At 53.9% G+C, this 17,064-nt stretch overlaps 1 protein-coding gene across 1 annotated transcript in view; it reads right to left on the bottom strand.

The window, feature by feature from the left end:
- sort1a (sortilin 1a) overlaps positions 1-14,133 on the bottom strand; it is a 90,748-nt gene extending 76,615 nt beyond the window's left edge. Inside the window, exons 1-2 of the mRNA XM_072479904.1 lie at positions 13,843-14,133; positions 1,756-1,815 (exon numbers count right to left, since the gene is read on the bottom strand). Coding sequence (XP_072336005.1) covers positions 1,756-1,815; positions 13,843-13,998 — 216 coding nt within the window. The 5' untranslated portion in view covers positions 13,999-14,133. The remainder of the gene's footprint in view (positions 1-1,755; positions 1,816-13,842) is intronic.
- Positions 14,134-17,064: the final 2,931 nt, after the last annotated feature.

Genomic DNA, 17,064 nt, shown 5'->3' with positions numbered 1-17,064 from the left:
CCACGCACACACGGGGAGGATGTGCAGACTCCGCACAGACAGTGACCCAAGCCGGAATCGAACCTGGGACCCTGGAGTTGTGAAGCAATTGTGCTATCCACAATGCTACCGTGCTGCCCTTTAGGAATCCAGTTCTTTTGTCCATGTTTGAACCAAGGCTGGAATGAAGTCAGGAGTTGAATGACCCTGGCTGAACTCAAACGGAATGTCAGGGAGCAGGTTATTGCTAAGTAAATGCTGCTTTTTAGCACTGTTGATGACCCCTTCAATTACTTTACCGATGATCGAGAATAGACAGGTGGTGGGTTAATTAGCCAGGCTCTATTGGTCTTGTTTTTGTGTTCAGGACATATCTGGACAATTTTTCACATTGCCAGGTTGGTGTTGTGTTGTAGCTGTACTGAAACAGCTTGGCTAGGGGTGCAGCAAGGTCTGGAGCACAGGACTTCTGCATTATTGCCAGAATATTTGTCAATGCCAATAGCCTTTGCAGTATCCAGTGCCTGCAGGCTGTTTCTGAATATCAGGTTTGATGATTGGCATTGCTGATGCTGGGAAGCTCCAGAGGAAGCCCAGATGTAACATCCACTTGGCACTTCTGGCTGAAGGTTGTTGCAAATGCTCCAGCCTCGTCTTTTGCTCTGATCTGCAGGGCTCTCCCATCATTGAGGATGGGGATATTTGTGCAGCCTCCTTCTCCAGTGAGCTGCTTAATTGTCCACCACAATTCAAAACTGGATGTGGCAGGACTGCAGAGCTTCGATCTGATCCATAGTTGTGGGATCACATAGTTCTGCCTATCATGTGCTGCTTACACGGTTTGGCACGCAAGTAATCCTGAGTTGTAGCTTCACCAAGTTGATTGCTCATTTTTAGGTAAGCCTGGTGGTGCTCCTGGGGGTACGTTAACCATGAGATTTCAGATTATTGTCGAGACCTATTCTGCTGCTGTTGATGTCTCCCTCAGCCTAATGGATGCCCAATCTTGAGTTGCTACACCTGTCCAAATCTGTCTCATTTAGCATGGTGGGAAGGCAAGACTTCATCTCCACAAGGACTGTGCATGCAGTGGTCACTCCTACCAATTCTAACACTGACAGATGCATCTGTGGCAGGCAGATTTGAAAGGATGGTCACATATATTTTTCCTTTTGGATGATTTCTTCAGCATCTGCACCTGAAGAGATGTAGTGTGTGGTAATCAGCTGGAGGTCCCTTGCCCATGTTTGACCTTATGCCATGAAGCAACATGGCATCCAGAATCGATGTTGAGGACTCCCACGACAACTCTCTCCTGACTGTATACCACCATGCCACTGCATCTGTTGGGTCTGTCCTGTCGGTGGGACAGGCAATACCCAGGTTTGTGGTTAATGATGTCTGGAACATTATCTGTAAGGTATGATTCCATGAGTATGACTATGTCAGGCTTGACTAGTCTATGAGACAGCTATGCTAGTTTAGACACAAGGCTCCGATGTTAATGAGGAGGACTTTGCAGGGTCGACATGGCTGAGTTTGCCATTATCGTCTCCAGTCTCCAAGCCAATGTTGGGTGGTCCATCCAGTTTCATTCCTTTTTGACTTTCTGGAGAGTTGGTTAATATTAGTCATATTTCACATTGTTTAACATAATCGGCCACATTTTTCAAGCATTATTCCTTTATTTTTAAGTATTTAAATAATGCAAGAATTGCAAGAATTAAAACCTATCAAATTCAATCATAATGATAATAAAAAGTTCACAATACTTACACCAGTTCCATCTCCAACCCATGCCAATGTTACAGATCCACTCAGATCCACAAATTCATACTAGGGGGCAAAGAAATCAGAAAAGATATTGAAAGACTTTTTTACTGCATGGGTGTGCACAATTATAAAGCACAACACTTCAAAGCCTGACTGATTATGGTAACCCTAGCCCAGTAGAGGAAGACAGTTTACTTGGGCAACAATTTTCAAACTGTAGTCGACTTTTTTTGCAAGTGTACTAATGCATCAACTTGTACAATTGTGCTTCACACCAACAACGCGCTTTCAAAGTGATTCACCTGATGAAGGAGCTGTGCTCCGAAAGCTAGTGATTCGAAACAAACCTGCTAGGCTTTAACCTGGTGTTGTAAGACTTCTTACTGTGCCCACCCAGTCCAACGCCAGCATTTCCACATCATCACAATAATGCACTGATCATAGAAAATTCCCTACAGTTCATTAGCATAGTTGATCATATCTCATTAACTTATAATACTGGGAATAATAAAGGTATGATGTGGAGGACAAACTAACTGTTCAGTCTGCATTGAAGACATCCTGATAAATGTAGTCAATCAATGTCAAAATTAATTATTTTGTACAATGCAGGTGAGACGTTAATAAACAATCTTTGCGGGACTTCCGGGTGCGGCGATGACCAGCTGAGTCGCACGTTTCGGCAGCTCCCTGTGAAACGGACTTTTGGGCTCTTGATAGGAGCCCCAACGGCAATTTTGACGGCTAAAAACACTGTGCGGTAAACCAGAAGGGAATCCCCCCTGGATACGGATGGAAAAAGGAGGAGAGAGGGGCCAGATTGCAGTGGATCCTTTAGAACAGCGGCAAGGAAGGCAAGCAAAAACCAAGATGGCGTCGGAAGGTGGCAGTTTAACATGGGGCCCTGAACAACAAGAGTTCTTGAAATGCTGTGTGGAAGAGATAAAAAAGGAAATGAAGAAAGAGCTGTTGGCCCCGATACTACAGGCGATCGAAGGGCTAAAGGAGGAACAAAAGACCCAGGAGCGGGAGCTTCGGGTCGTGAAGGCAAAGGCAGCCGAGAGTGAGGACGATATACAGGGCCTGGTGGTGAAGACGGAGACGCAGGAGGCACATCAGAAACAATGTGTGGAAAGGTTGGAGGCACTGGAAAACAACGCAAGGAGGAACAACCTGAGGATTCTTGGTCTTCCTGAAGGTGTGGAGGGAGCGGACGTCGGGGCATATGTGAGCACGATGCTGCACTCGTTAATGGGAGCGGAGGCCCCGGCGGGTCCGTTGGAGGTGGAGGGAGCATACCGAGTGATGGCGCGAGGACCGAGAGCAGGAGAAATTCCCAGAGCCATAGTGGTGAGATTCCTCCGTTTTAAGGATAGAGAAATGGTCCTTAGATGGGCGAAGAAAACTCGGAGCAGTAAATGGGAGAACGCGGTGATCCGCGTTTATCAAGACTGGAGTGCGGTGGTGGCGAGAAGGAGGGCGAGCTTTAATCGGGCCAAGGCGGTGCTTCATAAAAAGAAGATAAAATTTGGAATGCTGCAACCGGCAAGACTGTGGGTCACATATCGAGGGAGGCACCACTACTTTGAGACGGCGGATGAAGCATGGACTTTTATTGTGGAAGAAAAGCTGGAATGAGCGGGTTATTAAAAAGAACGTTCGAACAAAGTGGTGGGGCGAATGTGGGGGGCAAAGAGGGGTTTTATGTACTAATCCTGCGATGTGGTAACTTTTCTCTCTCCCACAGGTGGTGATGGGGGGAGGAGGGGAGGTGGAGGAGATGGGGCGTTGGCCATTGGGGGCGGGGCCAAGGGAGAAGCGCGGGCTTGGTTCCCGCGCTATGATAATCATGGCGGGAATAGAGAAGCAGGAAGGAGGGGGCGTCGCACGGTGCGAGCCGAGGTCACGGGGGGGGAAGCCGAGGTCAGCCAGAGTTTGCTGACTTCTGGGAGCAACATGGGGGGAGTAATTACGCTAGCGGGGGATCTAGCGGGGGGGGGGTGGGAGGGGGGAATTACTGGGTTGCTGCTGCTGGGGAGAGGGGGGAGCTGGTATGGGAGAGGATGGGCGGGGGGGCACCGCCTGGGGGAGATACAGCTGCGTGGGAACTGGGTGAGGAGCTGGAAAAAGGTGATGGCTAATCGACAAGGGGGGGGGGTAGGAAGCCCCCCAACTCGGCTGATCACGTGGAAGGTGAGAGGGCTGAACGGGCCGATAAAGAGGGCACGGGTACTCGCACACCTTAAGGCAGATGTGGTTATGTTACAGGAAACGCACCTGAAACTGATAGACCAGGTTAGGCTACGCAAAGGATGGGTGGGGCAGGTGTTCCATTCGGGGCTAGATGCGAAAAACGGGGGGGTGACTATATTAGTGGGGAAGCGGGTAATGTTCGAGGCAAAGACTATAGTGGCGGATAACGGGGGCAGATACGTGATGGTGAGTGGCAAACTACGGGGAGAGACGGTGGTTTTGGTAAACGTATATGCCCCGAACTGGGATGATGCCAATTTTATGAGGCGGATGCTAGGACGCATTCCGGACCTAGAGATGGGAAAGCTGATAATGGGGGGAGATTTTAATACGGTGTTGGAACCAGGGCTGGATAGGTCGAAGTCCAGGACTGGAAGGAGGCCGGCAGCAGCCAAGGTCCTTAAAGATTTTATGGAGCAGATGGGAGGTGTAGACCCGTGGAGATTTAGCAGACCTAGGAGTAAGGAGTTCTCGTTTTTCTCCTATGTCCATAAAGTCTACTCGCGAATAGACTTTTTTGTGCTGGGTAGGGCATTGATCCCGAAGGTGAGGGGAACGGAGTATACGGCTATAGCCATTTCGGATCACGCTCCACACTGGGTGGACTTGGAGATAGGGGAGGAAACAGGAGGGCGCCCACCCTGGAGAATGGACATGGGACTAATGGCAGATGAGGGGGTGTGTCTAAGGGTGAGGGGGTGCATTGAAAAGTACTTGGAACTCAATGATAATGGGGAGGTCCAGGTGGGAGTGGTCTGGGAGGCGTTGAAGGCGGTGGTTAGAGGGGAGCTGATATCAATAAGGGCACATAAAGGGAAGCAGGAGAGTAAGGAACGGGAGCGGTTGCTGCAAGAACTTTTGAGGGTGGACAGACAATATGCGGAAGCACCGGAGGAGGGACTGTACAGGGAAAGGCAAAGGCTACATGTAGAATTTGACTTGCTGACTACAGGCACTGCAGAGGCACAATGGAGGAAGGCACAGGGTGTACAGTACGAATATGGGGAGAAGGCGAGCAGGTTGCTGGCACACCAATTGAGGAAAAGGGGAGCAGCGAGGGAAATAGGGGGAGTGAGGAATGAGGAAGGAGAGATGGAGCGGGGAGCGGAGAGAGCGAATGGAGTGTTCAAGACATTTTATAAAAAATTATATGAAGCTCAACCCCCGGATAGGAGGGAGAGAATGATGGGCTTCTTGGATCGGCTGGAATTTCCCAAGGTGGAAGAGCAGGAAAGGGTGGGACTGGGAGCACAGATCGAGGTAGAAGAAGTGGTGAAAGGAATTAGGAGCATGCAGGCGGGAAAGGCCCCGGGACCGGATGGATTCCCAGTCGAATTCTATAGAAAATATGTGGACTTGCTCGCCCCGGTACTGACGAGGACCTTTAATGAGGCAAAGGAAAGGGGACAACTGCCCCCGACTATGTCTGAAGCAACGATATCGCTTCTCTTAAAGAAGGAAAAGCGGGTCCAATAGACCTATTTCCCTCCTAAATGTAGATGCCAAGGTCCTGGCCAAGGTAATGGCAATGAGAATAGAGGAATGTGTCCCGGGGGTGGTCCACGAGGACCAAACTGGGTTTGTGAAGGGGAGACAGCTGAACACGAATATACGGAGGTTGTTAGGGGTAATGATGATGGCCCCACCAGAGGGAGAAACGGAGATAGTAGTGGCGATGGATGCCGAGAAAGCATTTGATAGAGTGGAGTGGGATTATTTGTGGGAGGTGTTGAGGAGATTTGGTTTTGGAGAGGGGTATGTTAGATGGGTGCAGCTGTTGTATAGGGCCCCAGTGGCGAGCGTGGTCACGAATGGCATATTTTCGGCTCCATAGAGGGACAAGGCAGGGATGCCCTCTGTCCCCATTATTGTTTGCACTGGCGATTGAGCCCCTGGCGATAGCGTTGAGGGGTTCCAAGAAGTGGAGGGGAGTACTTAGAGGAGGAGAAGAGCACCGGGTATCTTTGTATGCGGACGATTTGCTACTATACGTGGCGGACCCGGCGGAGGGGATGCCAGAAATAATGCGGATACTTGGGGAGTTTGGGGATTTTTCAGGGTATAAATTGAACATGGGGAAAAGTGAGTTGTTTGTGGTGCATCCAGGGGAGCAGAGTAGAGAAATAGAGGACCTACCGCTGAGGAAGGTAACAAGGGACTTTCGTTACCTGGGGATCCAGATAGCTAAGAATTGGGGCACATTGCATCGGTTAAATTTAACGCGGTTGGTGGAACAGATGGAGGAGGATTTCAAGAGATGGGATATGGTATCCCTGTCAATGGCAGGGAGGGTGCAGGCGGTTAAGATGGTGGTCCTCCCGAGATTCCTCTTTGTGTTTCAGTGCCTCCCGGTGGTGATCACGAAGGCTTTTTTTAAAAGGATTGAAAAGAGCATCATGGGTTTTGTGTGGGCCGGGAAGACCCCAAGAGTGAGGAAGGGATTCTTACAGCGTAGCAGGGATAGGGGGGGGCTGGCACTACCGAGCCTAAGTGAGTATTATTGGGCCGCTAATATTTCAATGGTGAGTAAGTGGATGGGAGAGGAGGAGGGAGCGGCGTGGAAGAGATTAGAGAGGGCGTCCAGTAGGGGGACTAGCCTACAGGCTATGGTGACAGCCCCATTGCCGTTCTCACCGAGGAACTACACCACAAGCCCGGTGGTGGTGGCTACACTGAAGATTTGGGGACAGTGGAGACGGCATAGGGGAAAGACTGGAGCCTTGGGGGGGTCCCCGATAAGAAACAACCATAGGTTTGCCCCGGGGGGAATGGATGGGGGATATGGAATGTGGCAAAGAGCAGGAATAACGCAACTGAAAGATCTGCTTGTGGATGGGAAGTTCGCGAGTCTGGGAGCGCTGACCGAGAAATATGGGTTGCCCCAAGGGAATGCATTCAGGTATATGCAACTGAGGGCTTTTGCGAGGCAACAGGTGAGGGAATTCCCGCAGCTCCCGACACAAGAGGTGCAGGACAGAGTGATCTCAAAGACATGGGTGGGGGATGGTAAGGTGTCAGATATATATAGGGAAATGAGGGACAAAGGGGAGACTATGGTAGATGAACTAAAAGGGAAATGGGAAGAAGAGCTGGGGGAGGAGATCGAGGAGGGGCTGTGGGCAGATGCCCTAAGCAAGGTAAACTCATCGTCCTCGTGTGCCAGGCTAAGCCTGATTCAGTTTAAGGTATTACACAGGGCACATATGACTGGAGCACGGCTCAGTAAATTTTTTGGGGTGGAGGATAGGTGTGCGAGGTGCTCGAGAAGCCCAGCGAATCATACCCATATGTTTTGGTCATGCCCGGCACTACAGAGGTTTTGGATGGGGGTGACAAAGGTGCTTTCAAAAGTAGTAGGAGTCCGGGTCGAACCAAGCTGGGGGTTGGCTATATTTGGGGTTGCACAAGAGCCGGGAGTGCAGGAGGCGAGAGAGGCCGATGTTTTGGCCTTTGCGTCCCTAGTAGCCCGGCACAGGATATTGCTAATGTGGAAAGAAGCCAAGCCCCCGGGGGTGGAGACCTGGATAAATGACATGGCGGGGTTTATAAAGCTAGAGCGGATTAAGTTCGTCCTAAGGGGGTCGGCTCAAGGGTTCACCAGGCGGTGGCAACCGTTCGTCGAATACCTCGCAGAAAGATAGACGGAATGGGAAAAAGAAGGCAGCAGCAGCAGCCCAGGATCGGGGGGGGGGGGGGGGGGGGGGGGGGGGGGGGGAGGTTGGGGAGGAGGAACCAGAAGGACTCTCAGGGTTGTTAATATATACTGTATAGTATGTATAGGTCGTTGCTACAGATAATTATATATTGGACTGTTAAATTATATTTTTGGAGAGTGTTACTTGTGACAAGGCAGTTGCCAATTAGGGCTAGTTTCTATTTTTGTTATTTATTATTTATTCATTTTTTGTTTATAAAATAGGTCATTGTTATTTGTGTTGTTATAATATTGTGTAAAGAATGCACACTGTACTGTGTTGGTTGACCAAAAATTTTCAATAAAATATTTAATAAAAAAAAAAATAAACAATCTTTGCAACAGCGTATGTGCCATAAGCTACTGGGGGAGCTCTCAACCAACCCTGAATTAAGCTTAGTCTCTTGAGGGGTGGGGTATTTTAGTCCAATTGTTGTTATTCCCTTGCACCCATTTTACTTCCTGTGCAAGGCTGTTTAGCACAGGGCTAAAGCGCTGGCTTTGAAAGCAGACCAAGGCAGGCCAGCAACACGGTTCGATTCCCTTAACATCCTCCCCGAACAGGCGCCGGAATGTGGCGACTAGGGGCTTTTCACAGTAACTTCATTTGAAGCCTACTTGTGACAATAAGCAATTTTCATTTCAATACCCCTAACCCCCGTCTTGCCAATGGCTGCTGTAGTGTAGCAGAGTGGTCCAGGTGACTATGAAATCACCCTTCCCGTCCCCTCAAGAAAGCACCAGCTCCCCACTCTCGTTGTCAGCACTCAACAATGCAGTTCGCATCGAGAAGACTGTGTGGAAAATCACAATTGCAAATCATTTCCCCATCGCCATGTGATGAAGCACATTAAAGCAACATTATCCATATCAAAACAACCCCTTGTGATTATTTTCCATTTACTTCAGATTTCCACCCTCAATCCATTTATCTAAAAAGTGATGTTCAATAGTGGAGTTCCAATCCAATGTAAAACAAAATGTCCAAAGTGTGCCTCTAGTTTTTAAAATATCTGGGCCACAACTCCCCAGCGTCAGGTTTTCAGCATCTGCTATATTTTGTTTGGGATAAAAGGGAAAGTGCAGTCTGTGATTTTCCAGGTGGCACTGTCATCTCACAGGGCATTCATTACAATTCAAACACGAAAGACATTTACAGGCTTTGACAAAGTTCATTTGCAGGCTGGAGAAAAAGAATTAGAGTTAGATCGTGTTGATCCACTTGGAAAACTGCACTGTAAATTCTGTGAGTCTGTGCTAAATTTGTACAATGTAATTAGACCCCAGTAATGTGCCCGGTTTTGTGCACCCAATTACAGATAGGTCACCACAATCAAAAACATATACCATATATATTCACCAGGAAAAGAAATGAGAAACAATTCTTGTGCAAATAACAGTGGCAAATAAGGGCAGCACGGTGACAGTGGTTAGCGCTGCTGCGTCACAGCACCAGGGATCTGGGTTCAATTCCGGCCTTGGGTCACTCTCTGTGTGTAGTCTGCGCGTTCTCCCAGGGTCTGAGTGGGTTTCCTCTGGGTGATTTCATCCCCCAGTCCAAAGATGTGCAGGATAGGTGAACTGGCCATGATAAATTGCCCCCAAGGGTGGAGCCGCTGGAATAGTTCAGGGGTTTGGGCTGAGGTACGCTGGTGAACCGGTGGAATTTACTGCCGCAGAAGGTTGTGGAGGCCAAGTCACTGAGTGTGTTTAAGACAGATATAGGTAGGTTCTTGATTAATAAGGGGATCAAGGGTTATGGGTAGAAGGCAGCAGATTGGGGATGAGAAAAATAGCAGCCATGATTAAATGGCGGAGCAGACTCGATGGGCCGAGTCACCTAATTTTGCTCCTATGTCTTATGGTCTTACATTTAATAGTGTGGGGGAAAAAATTCCAAATAAAAAAATCTCCAGGTTCCCAAGTAATCAGTAAATGCAAAGACCAGTATGCGTAGTTTAAAATTGGATTGAAGCACAACCAAAGTACCTGTATACTCAATAGTGAAAATGACACAAAATACCTGTTCAATTCATCAGCTATTTCCTGAATCTCCATTATCAATTCTGCAGACTCACTTTCTATAGGACCAAAGCTCACTTTGTGAACGCGACTATTTAAAAAATATTTACAGAAACTCTTACTACCTGTTTTTATATTTCTGGCGAGTTTTCTCTCAGTCTAATTGTTCCCTCCTTATTAAATTTTGAGTCACCCTTTGCTGTCCCTTACGTTCTGTCCAATCTTCTCACCTTCCACCCATCTTCACATATTGCGTGCTTTTTCTTTATGTTTGATCATTTCCTTTCTAGTTAACCACGGGTGGTGTGAGAGCCTGTCATTTGGGCTTTTTCTTACTCATTAGAACGTATCTATTCTGTGTATTCTGAAGTATCCCCTTATAATGTTTGCCCCTGCATCCCTATTGACCTATCCCTTACCCTAATTTGCCAATTCACTTTATGCTCTCATAATTTCCCTCGTTTAAGTTAAAAACATAGTGTGGGACACACTCCTCCCTCCATCAAACTGAATATTTAAAAATTCAATCATATTATGGTTGCTGCTACCTAGGGGGACCTCCACTATGACATCATTAATTAATCACATCTCATTGCACAATATCAGGTCTCGTGTATTTTGCTCTCTGGTTAGCTCTAGAATATGCTGATCTAATAAACTCTTCTGAAAACATTCAATGAACTCTTCACCTGGGCTACCTTTGCCCATCTGACTTTTCAAGTCCACATGTAGATTAAAATCTCCCAAGATTGTCAATGCGCCTTTCTAACAAGATCCAGTTTTTTCTTCCTTTATGCCCCATGCTGCCACGTGGTTATTGTTAGAGAGTCTGTACATGACTCCCACAAGTGACTTCATTACTTTACCATTTCTCATCTCTAACCAAACCATTTCTATATCCTGGTTTCCTGAACTTAGGTCATCCCTTTCTATTGTGCTAATGTCATCATTAACTGACAGAGCCACCCCTCCACCTTCTCCTCAATTCCTGTCCTTCCTAAATGGTCAGTAATATTTGATATAACGATGGGCGGCACGGTGGCACAGTGGGTAGCACTGGTGCCTCATAGCGCCAGGGAATTGGGTTTGATTCCGACCTCGGGTGACTAAGTGTGGAGTTTGTCCATTCTCCCATGTCTATACGAGTTTACTCCGGGTGCTCCAGCTTTCTCCCACAGTCCAAAGAGGAAATCTTTCTACCTCAGTACGTGTCTAGGCTATACAGCAAATAGCAACCTCACGCTATTTATCATAGGTGAAAACAAATTAAAGAAAAAGGATAAGAAGCTTAAAAAAAGTAAAATGCAATGAGATAAAACAGGTTAGACTAGTACTTGCTCAGGTCAGGAGGAATGCACAGGATTGCAAACAAACAGCCGTGGAGAGATAGCTCAAGTGACCAACTACGAGCTCAGTTAAATAAATGAGACAAATAATACTTGAATAATAAATGCAATGCAATTTGCTACCTCAATATGAGAACCCAACCAGAGGCACTGTATTGCTCCTTCCACACAAATTTAAAGCAGGTGTCAGAAGACATCAACTCAAAATAGCAATGTAACTCAGGAAGTTAGATCCAAGATGGTGTTCCCCATAGGAAGATATCTGCTTCGTTAGCTTCCACTACTGTTCATATACAATGAAGTTTTACTTCTGCATGAAAAAGTTAACTTTTCTTCAAAGTTCCAATCAATTCAGACATAACTTAAACGACCATTTTTCAAACAACCGCATCCAGAACAAAACGTTTCAAGTGACACTTTTCATGAATCTTAATGTAACTTCAGGAGTTTGGGTCCTAAATCTGAACTTTTCCACAAAGCTTTAAAAAAAAGGAACAGGCTCAACTTCCGAATTCCCACTGATTCCTGATCTCACAACTCCAGTGGTATTTCCAGCATCACAAACTAAACATGGGAGAGTTGATGCTCTTAATAGCATTTCTACAAAGCTGAAACGTGAAGAACATCCCTGCTGAATTCAACCATTGCTAAAATTTGATTCCCAAACGAGTGGTTTGATAGAATCCAAAATGCCTGCTCAGAATAAAGCGACTGGCTCTTTCCAGCAGTTGAGATAGCAATTTGAATTCTGATTTCCCATTCGATAATTACATTCATTGCGATCGTTTTTTTTTAAAGGGGGTTGCCTCAGGCAAAGATAACAAGTAAACATACTTGCAAATTCGGTGCAGTATTGTTAAAACTACACTGGCAACGCTTCAGGGCGTGAGCGTCAAACATGCAATGTTGTCTCTTGTCTGACACTCGGCCTTTTGGCTAAGATCAAGCCCAAGAGGAGGTGCAATGAATGCAGGAGGCGGCCGGGGGAGGCGGGGGTTGGGGGGGGGGGGTCCCGGGTTGGGGGAGGGGTCCCGGGTTGAGGGGGGGTCCCGGGTTGAGGGGGGGGGAGGGGGGTCCCGGGTTGAGGGGGGGGAGGGGGGTCCCGGGTTGAGGGGGGGGGGGGTCCCGGGTTTTTGGGGGGGGAGGGGTCCGGTTTGGGGGGGGGGGAGGGGGTCCGGTTTGGGGGGGGGAGGAGGGGGGTCCCGGGTTTGGGGGGGGGAGGAGGGGGTCCCGGTTTGGGGGGGGGGAGGAGGGGTCCCGGGTTTGGGGGGGGGAGGAGGGGGTCCCGGGTTTGGGGGGGGGGAGAGGAGGGGGTCCCGGGTTTGGGGGGGGAAGAGGAGGGGGTCCCGGGTTTGGGGGGGGGGAGAGGAGGGGGGTCCCGGGTTTGGGGGGGGGGGAGAGGAGGGGGTCCCGGGTTTGGGGGGGGGGGGGGAGGAGGGGGTCCCGGGTTTGGGGGGGGGAAGGAGGGGGTCCCGGGTTTGGGGGGGGGGGAAGGAGGGGGGTCCCGGGTTTGGGGGGGGGGAAGGAGGGGGTCCCGGGTTTGGGGGGGGGGGAAGGAGGGGTCCCGGGTTTGGGGGGGGGGAAGGAGGGGGTCCCGGGTTTGGGGGGGGGGGAAGGAGGGGGTCCCGGTTGGGGGGGGGTCCCGGGTTTGGGGGGGGGGAGGGGGTCCCGGGTTTGGGGGGGGGAGGGGAGGAGGGGGTCCCGGGTTTGGGGGGGGGGAAGGAGGGGGTCCCGGGTTTGGGGGGGGGGGGAAGGAGGGGGTCCCGGTTTGGGGGGGGGGGGAAGGAGGGGGTCCCGGGTTTGGGGGGGGGGGTCCCGGGTTTGGGGGGGGGGAGGGGGTCCCGGGTTTGGGGGGGGAGGGGAGGAGGGGGTCCCGGGTTTGGGGGGGGGAGGGGAGGAGGGGGTCCCGGGTGGGGGGGGGGGGTGTCCCGGGTTGGGGGGGGGGGGAGGGGGTCCCGGGTTTGGGGGGGGGGAGGGGGTCCCGGGTTTGGGGGGGGGGGGGGAGGGGGTCCCGGGTTTGGGGGGGAGGGGGGTCCCGGGTTTGGGGGGGGGGGGAGGAGGGGGTCCCGGGTTTGGGGGGGGGGGGGAGGAGGGGGTCCCGGTTTGGGGGGGGGGGGAGGAGGGGGTCCCGGGTTTTTTTGGGGGGGAGGGTGTCCGGGTTTTGGGGGGGGTCCCGGGTTGGGGGGGGGGGGAGGGAGGGGGTCCCGGGTTGGGTGGGGGGTCCCGGGTTGGGGGGGGGGGAAGGGGGGAGGGGGGTCCCGGGTTGGGGGGGGGGGGAGGAGGGGGTCCCGGGTTGGGGGGGGGAAGGGGGGGGGGAAGGGGGGGGGGAAGGGGGGGGAAGGGGGGGGGGAAGGGGGGGGGGAAGGGGGGGGAAGGGGGGGAGGGGGTCCGGGTTGGGGGGGAAAGGGGGGGAGGGGGTCCCGGGTTGGGGAGGGGGGGAGAGGGGGTCCCGGGTTGGGGGGGGGGGGAGAGGGGGTCCCGGTTGGGGGGGGGGAAGAGGGGGTCCCGGGTTGGGGGGGGGGGGGGGGGGAGGAGGGGGGTCCCGGGTTGGGGGGGGGGGGGAGGGGAGGGGGGGAGGGGGTCCCGGGGGGGGGGGGGGGGTCCCGGGTTGGGGGGGGGGGGGGGGGGGGTCCCGGGTTGGGGGGGGGGGGGGGGAGGGGGTCCCGGGTTGGGGGGGGGGGGGGGGAGGGGGTCCCGGGGGGGGGGGGGGGGTCCCGGGTTGGGGGGGGGGGGGGGAGGGGGTCCCGGGCTGGCCGCCGGCAGGCTCTCACTCACCTTATGGGTTTGGGCCGTTAAGTTGCCCTGGAAGGCGGGCCGCTGCTGGCAGCTGTCGGCGGGAGAGGCCGCCGACTCCCCGGGCTGAGTGGCCGACAATCCGCCCTGGGCCGCGGCCGCCGCCAGGAGCAGCGCCCAGGCCGCCACTGCCGTCATCGCCCCGGCCTCACCCACACCAAGTGCCGCTGCTCGCTCACTGCAACCGGCCGCCAAACACGGCACACATCCCCGATCCTCACTGCCGCTCCCGGCCCCTCGCTCCGGCTCCACAACAACCCGCGGCCCAGCCCCCAGCAACACCGCCGCCAACCAGCGCCCGCCCCTCCCGCCGGGCCACGCCCCCAGCAACACCGCCGCCAACCAGCGCCCGCCCCTCCGCCGGGCCACGCCCCAGCAACACCGCCGCCAACCAGCGCCCGCCCCTCCCGCCGGGCCACGCCCCAGTAACACCGCCGCCAACCAGCGCCCGCCCCTCCCGCCGGGCCACGCCCCCAGCAACGCCGCCGCCAACCAGCGCCCGCCCCTCCCGCCGGGCCACTCCCACAGCAACACCGCCGCCAACCAGCGCCCGCCCCTCCCGCCGGGCCACGCCCCCCAGCAACACCGCCGCCAACCAGCGCCCGCCCCTGCCACACCCTCTCCGCCCATTGGGCGGCTCCAGCGCCAACCAGCAGCGTCCCCTCAGACTGGCGGTGGGAAGCCCCGCCCATTGCCCGGAGTGTCCGGAGTGACCATGGCCGGAGCCCAGTGACCCCGGCCGGACCTCCCGCTCCTTGCCGGGTGTTTATTTCCTCTCGGCTGCCGGATTCCCTGAATAACATCCCCCAGTGCAGGAGGCCATTCTGCCCATCGAGCCTGTACCAAGCCCTTGCGACCCAGCACAGGGTCACACCCCACCCTCACACCCTGCCCTTTGGGCACTGAGGGCCAATCCACCAAACCACACATCTGTGGACTGTGGGAGGAAACCCACGCACACACGGGGGAGGACGTGCAGACTCCGCACAGACAGTGACCCAAGCCGGAATCGAACCTGGTCCCTGCGCTGTGAGACAGCAGTGTTAACCCGGGTCCCTGGCACTGTGAGACAGCAGTGTTAACCTGGGTCCCTGGCACTGTGAGACAGCAGTGTTAACCGGGTCCCTGGCACTGTGAGGCAGCAGTGTTAACCTGGGTCCCTGGCACTGTGAGACAGCAGTGTTAACCCGGGTCCCTGGCACTGTGAGGCAGCAGTGTTAACCCGGGTCCCTGGCACTGTGAGACAGCAGTGTTAACCCGGGTCCCTGGCACTGTGAGACAGCAGTGTTAACCCGGGTCCCTGGATCTGTGAGACAGCAGTGTTAACCCGGGTGCCTGGCACTGTGAGACAGCAGTGTTAACCCGGGTCCCTGGCTCTGTGAGACAGCAGTGTTAACCCGGGTCCATGGCACTGTGAGACAGCAGTGTTAACCCGGGTCCCTGGCACTGTGAAACAGCAGTGTTAACCCGGGTCCCTGGCACTGTGAGACAGCAGTGTTAACCCGGGTCCCTGGCACTGTGAGACAGCAGTGTTAACCCGGGTCCCTGGCACTGTGAAACAGCAGTGTAACCCGGGTCCCTGGCACTGTGAGACAGCAGTGTTAACCCGGGTCCCTGTCACTGTGAGACAGCAGTGTTAACCCGAGTCCCTGGCACTGTGAGGCAGCAGTGTTAACCCGGGTCCCTGGCACTGTGAGACAGCAGTGTTAACCCGGGGTCCCTGGCACTGTGAGGCAGCAGTGTTAACCCGGGTCCCCTGGCTCTGTGAGACAGCAGTGTTAACCCGGGTCCCTGGCACTGTGAGGCAGCAGTGTTAACCCGGGTCCCTGGCTCTGTGAGACAGCAGTGTTAACCCGGGTCACCTGGCACTGTGAGACAGCAGTGTTAACCCGGGTCCCTGGCACTGTGAGGCAGCAGTGTTAACCCGGGTCCCTGGCTCTGTGAGACAGCAGTGTTAACCCGGGTCCCTGGCACTGTGAGACAGCAGTGTTAACCCGGGTCCCTGGCACTGTGAGGCAGCAGTGTTTCCCCGGGTCCCTGGCACTGTGAGACAGCAGTGTTAACCTGGGTCCCTGGCACTGTGGGACAGCAGTGTTAACCCGGGTCCCTGGCACTGTGAGATAGCAGTGTTAACCCGGGTCCCTGGCTCTGTGAGACAGCAGTGTTAACCCGGGTCCCTGGCACTGTGGGACAGCAGTGTTAACCCGGGTCCCTGGCACTGTGAGGCAGCAGTGTTAACCCGGGTCCCTGGCACTGTGGGACAGCAGTGTTAACCCGGGTCCCTGGCACTGTGAGGCAGCAGTGTTAACCCGGGTCCCTGGCACTGTGAGACAGCTGTGTTAACCCGGGTCCCTGGCACTGTGAGACAGCAGTGTTATCCCGGGTCCCTGGCACTGTGAGACAGCTGTGTTAACCCGGGTCCCTGGCACTGTGAGACAGCAGTGTTAACCCGAGTCCCTGGCACTGTGAGACAGCAGTGTTAACCTGGGTCCCTGGCACTGTGGGACAGCAGTGTTAACCCGGATCCCGGGCACTGTGAGGCAGCAGTGTTAACCCGGGTCCCTGGCACTGTGAGGCAGCAGTGTTAACCTGGGTCCCTGGCACTGTGGGACAGCAGTGTTAACCCGGGTCCCTGGCACTGTGAGATAGCAGTGTTAACCCGGGTCCCTGGCTCTGTGAGACAGCAGTGTTAACCCGGGTCCCTGGCACTGTGGGACAGCAGTGTTAACCCGGGTCCCTGGCACTGTGAGGCAGCAGTGTTAACCCGGGTCCCTGGCACTGTGAGACAGCTGTGTTAACCCGGGTCCCTGGCACTGTGAGACAGCAGTGTTAACCCGGGTCCCTGGCACTGTGAGACAGCTGTGTTAACCCGGGTCCCTGGCACTGTGAGGCAGCAGTGTTAACCCGGGTCCCTGACACTGTGAGGCAGCAGTGTTAACCCGGGTCCCTGACACTGTGAGACAGCAGTGTTAACCCGGGCCCCTGGCACTGTGAGGCAGCAGTGTTAACCCGGGTCCCTGGCACTGTGAGGCAGCAGTGTTAACCCGGGTCCCTGACACTGTGAGACAGCAGTGTTAACCCGGGTCCCTGGCACTGTGAGACAGCTGTGTTAACCCGGGTCCCTGGCACTGTGAGGCAGCAGTGTTAACCCGGGTCCCTGACACTGTGAGGCAGCAGTGTTAACCCGGGTCCCTGACACTGTGA

The sequence above is a fragment of the Scyliorhinus torazame genome, chromosome 17 (assembly GCF_047496885.1).
Source record: "Scyliorhinus torazame isolate Kashiwa2021f chromosome 17, sScyTor2.1, whole genome shotgun sequence".
Classification (NCBI taxonomy): Eukaryota; Metazoa; Chordata; class Chondrichthyes; order Carcharhiniformes; family Scyliorhinidae; genus Scyliorhinus; species Scyliorhinus torazame.
Note: the sequence above shows the minus strand (reverse complement) of the source record. Positions and strands in the feature narration are given on the sequence as shown.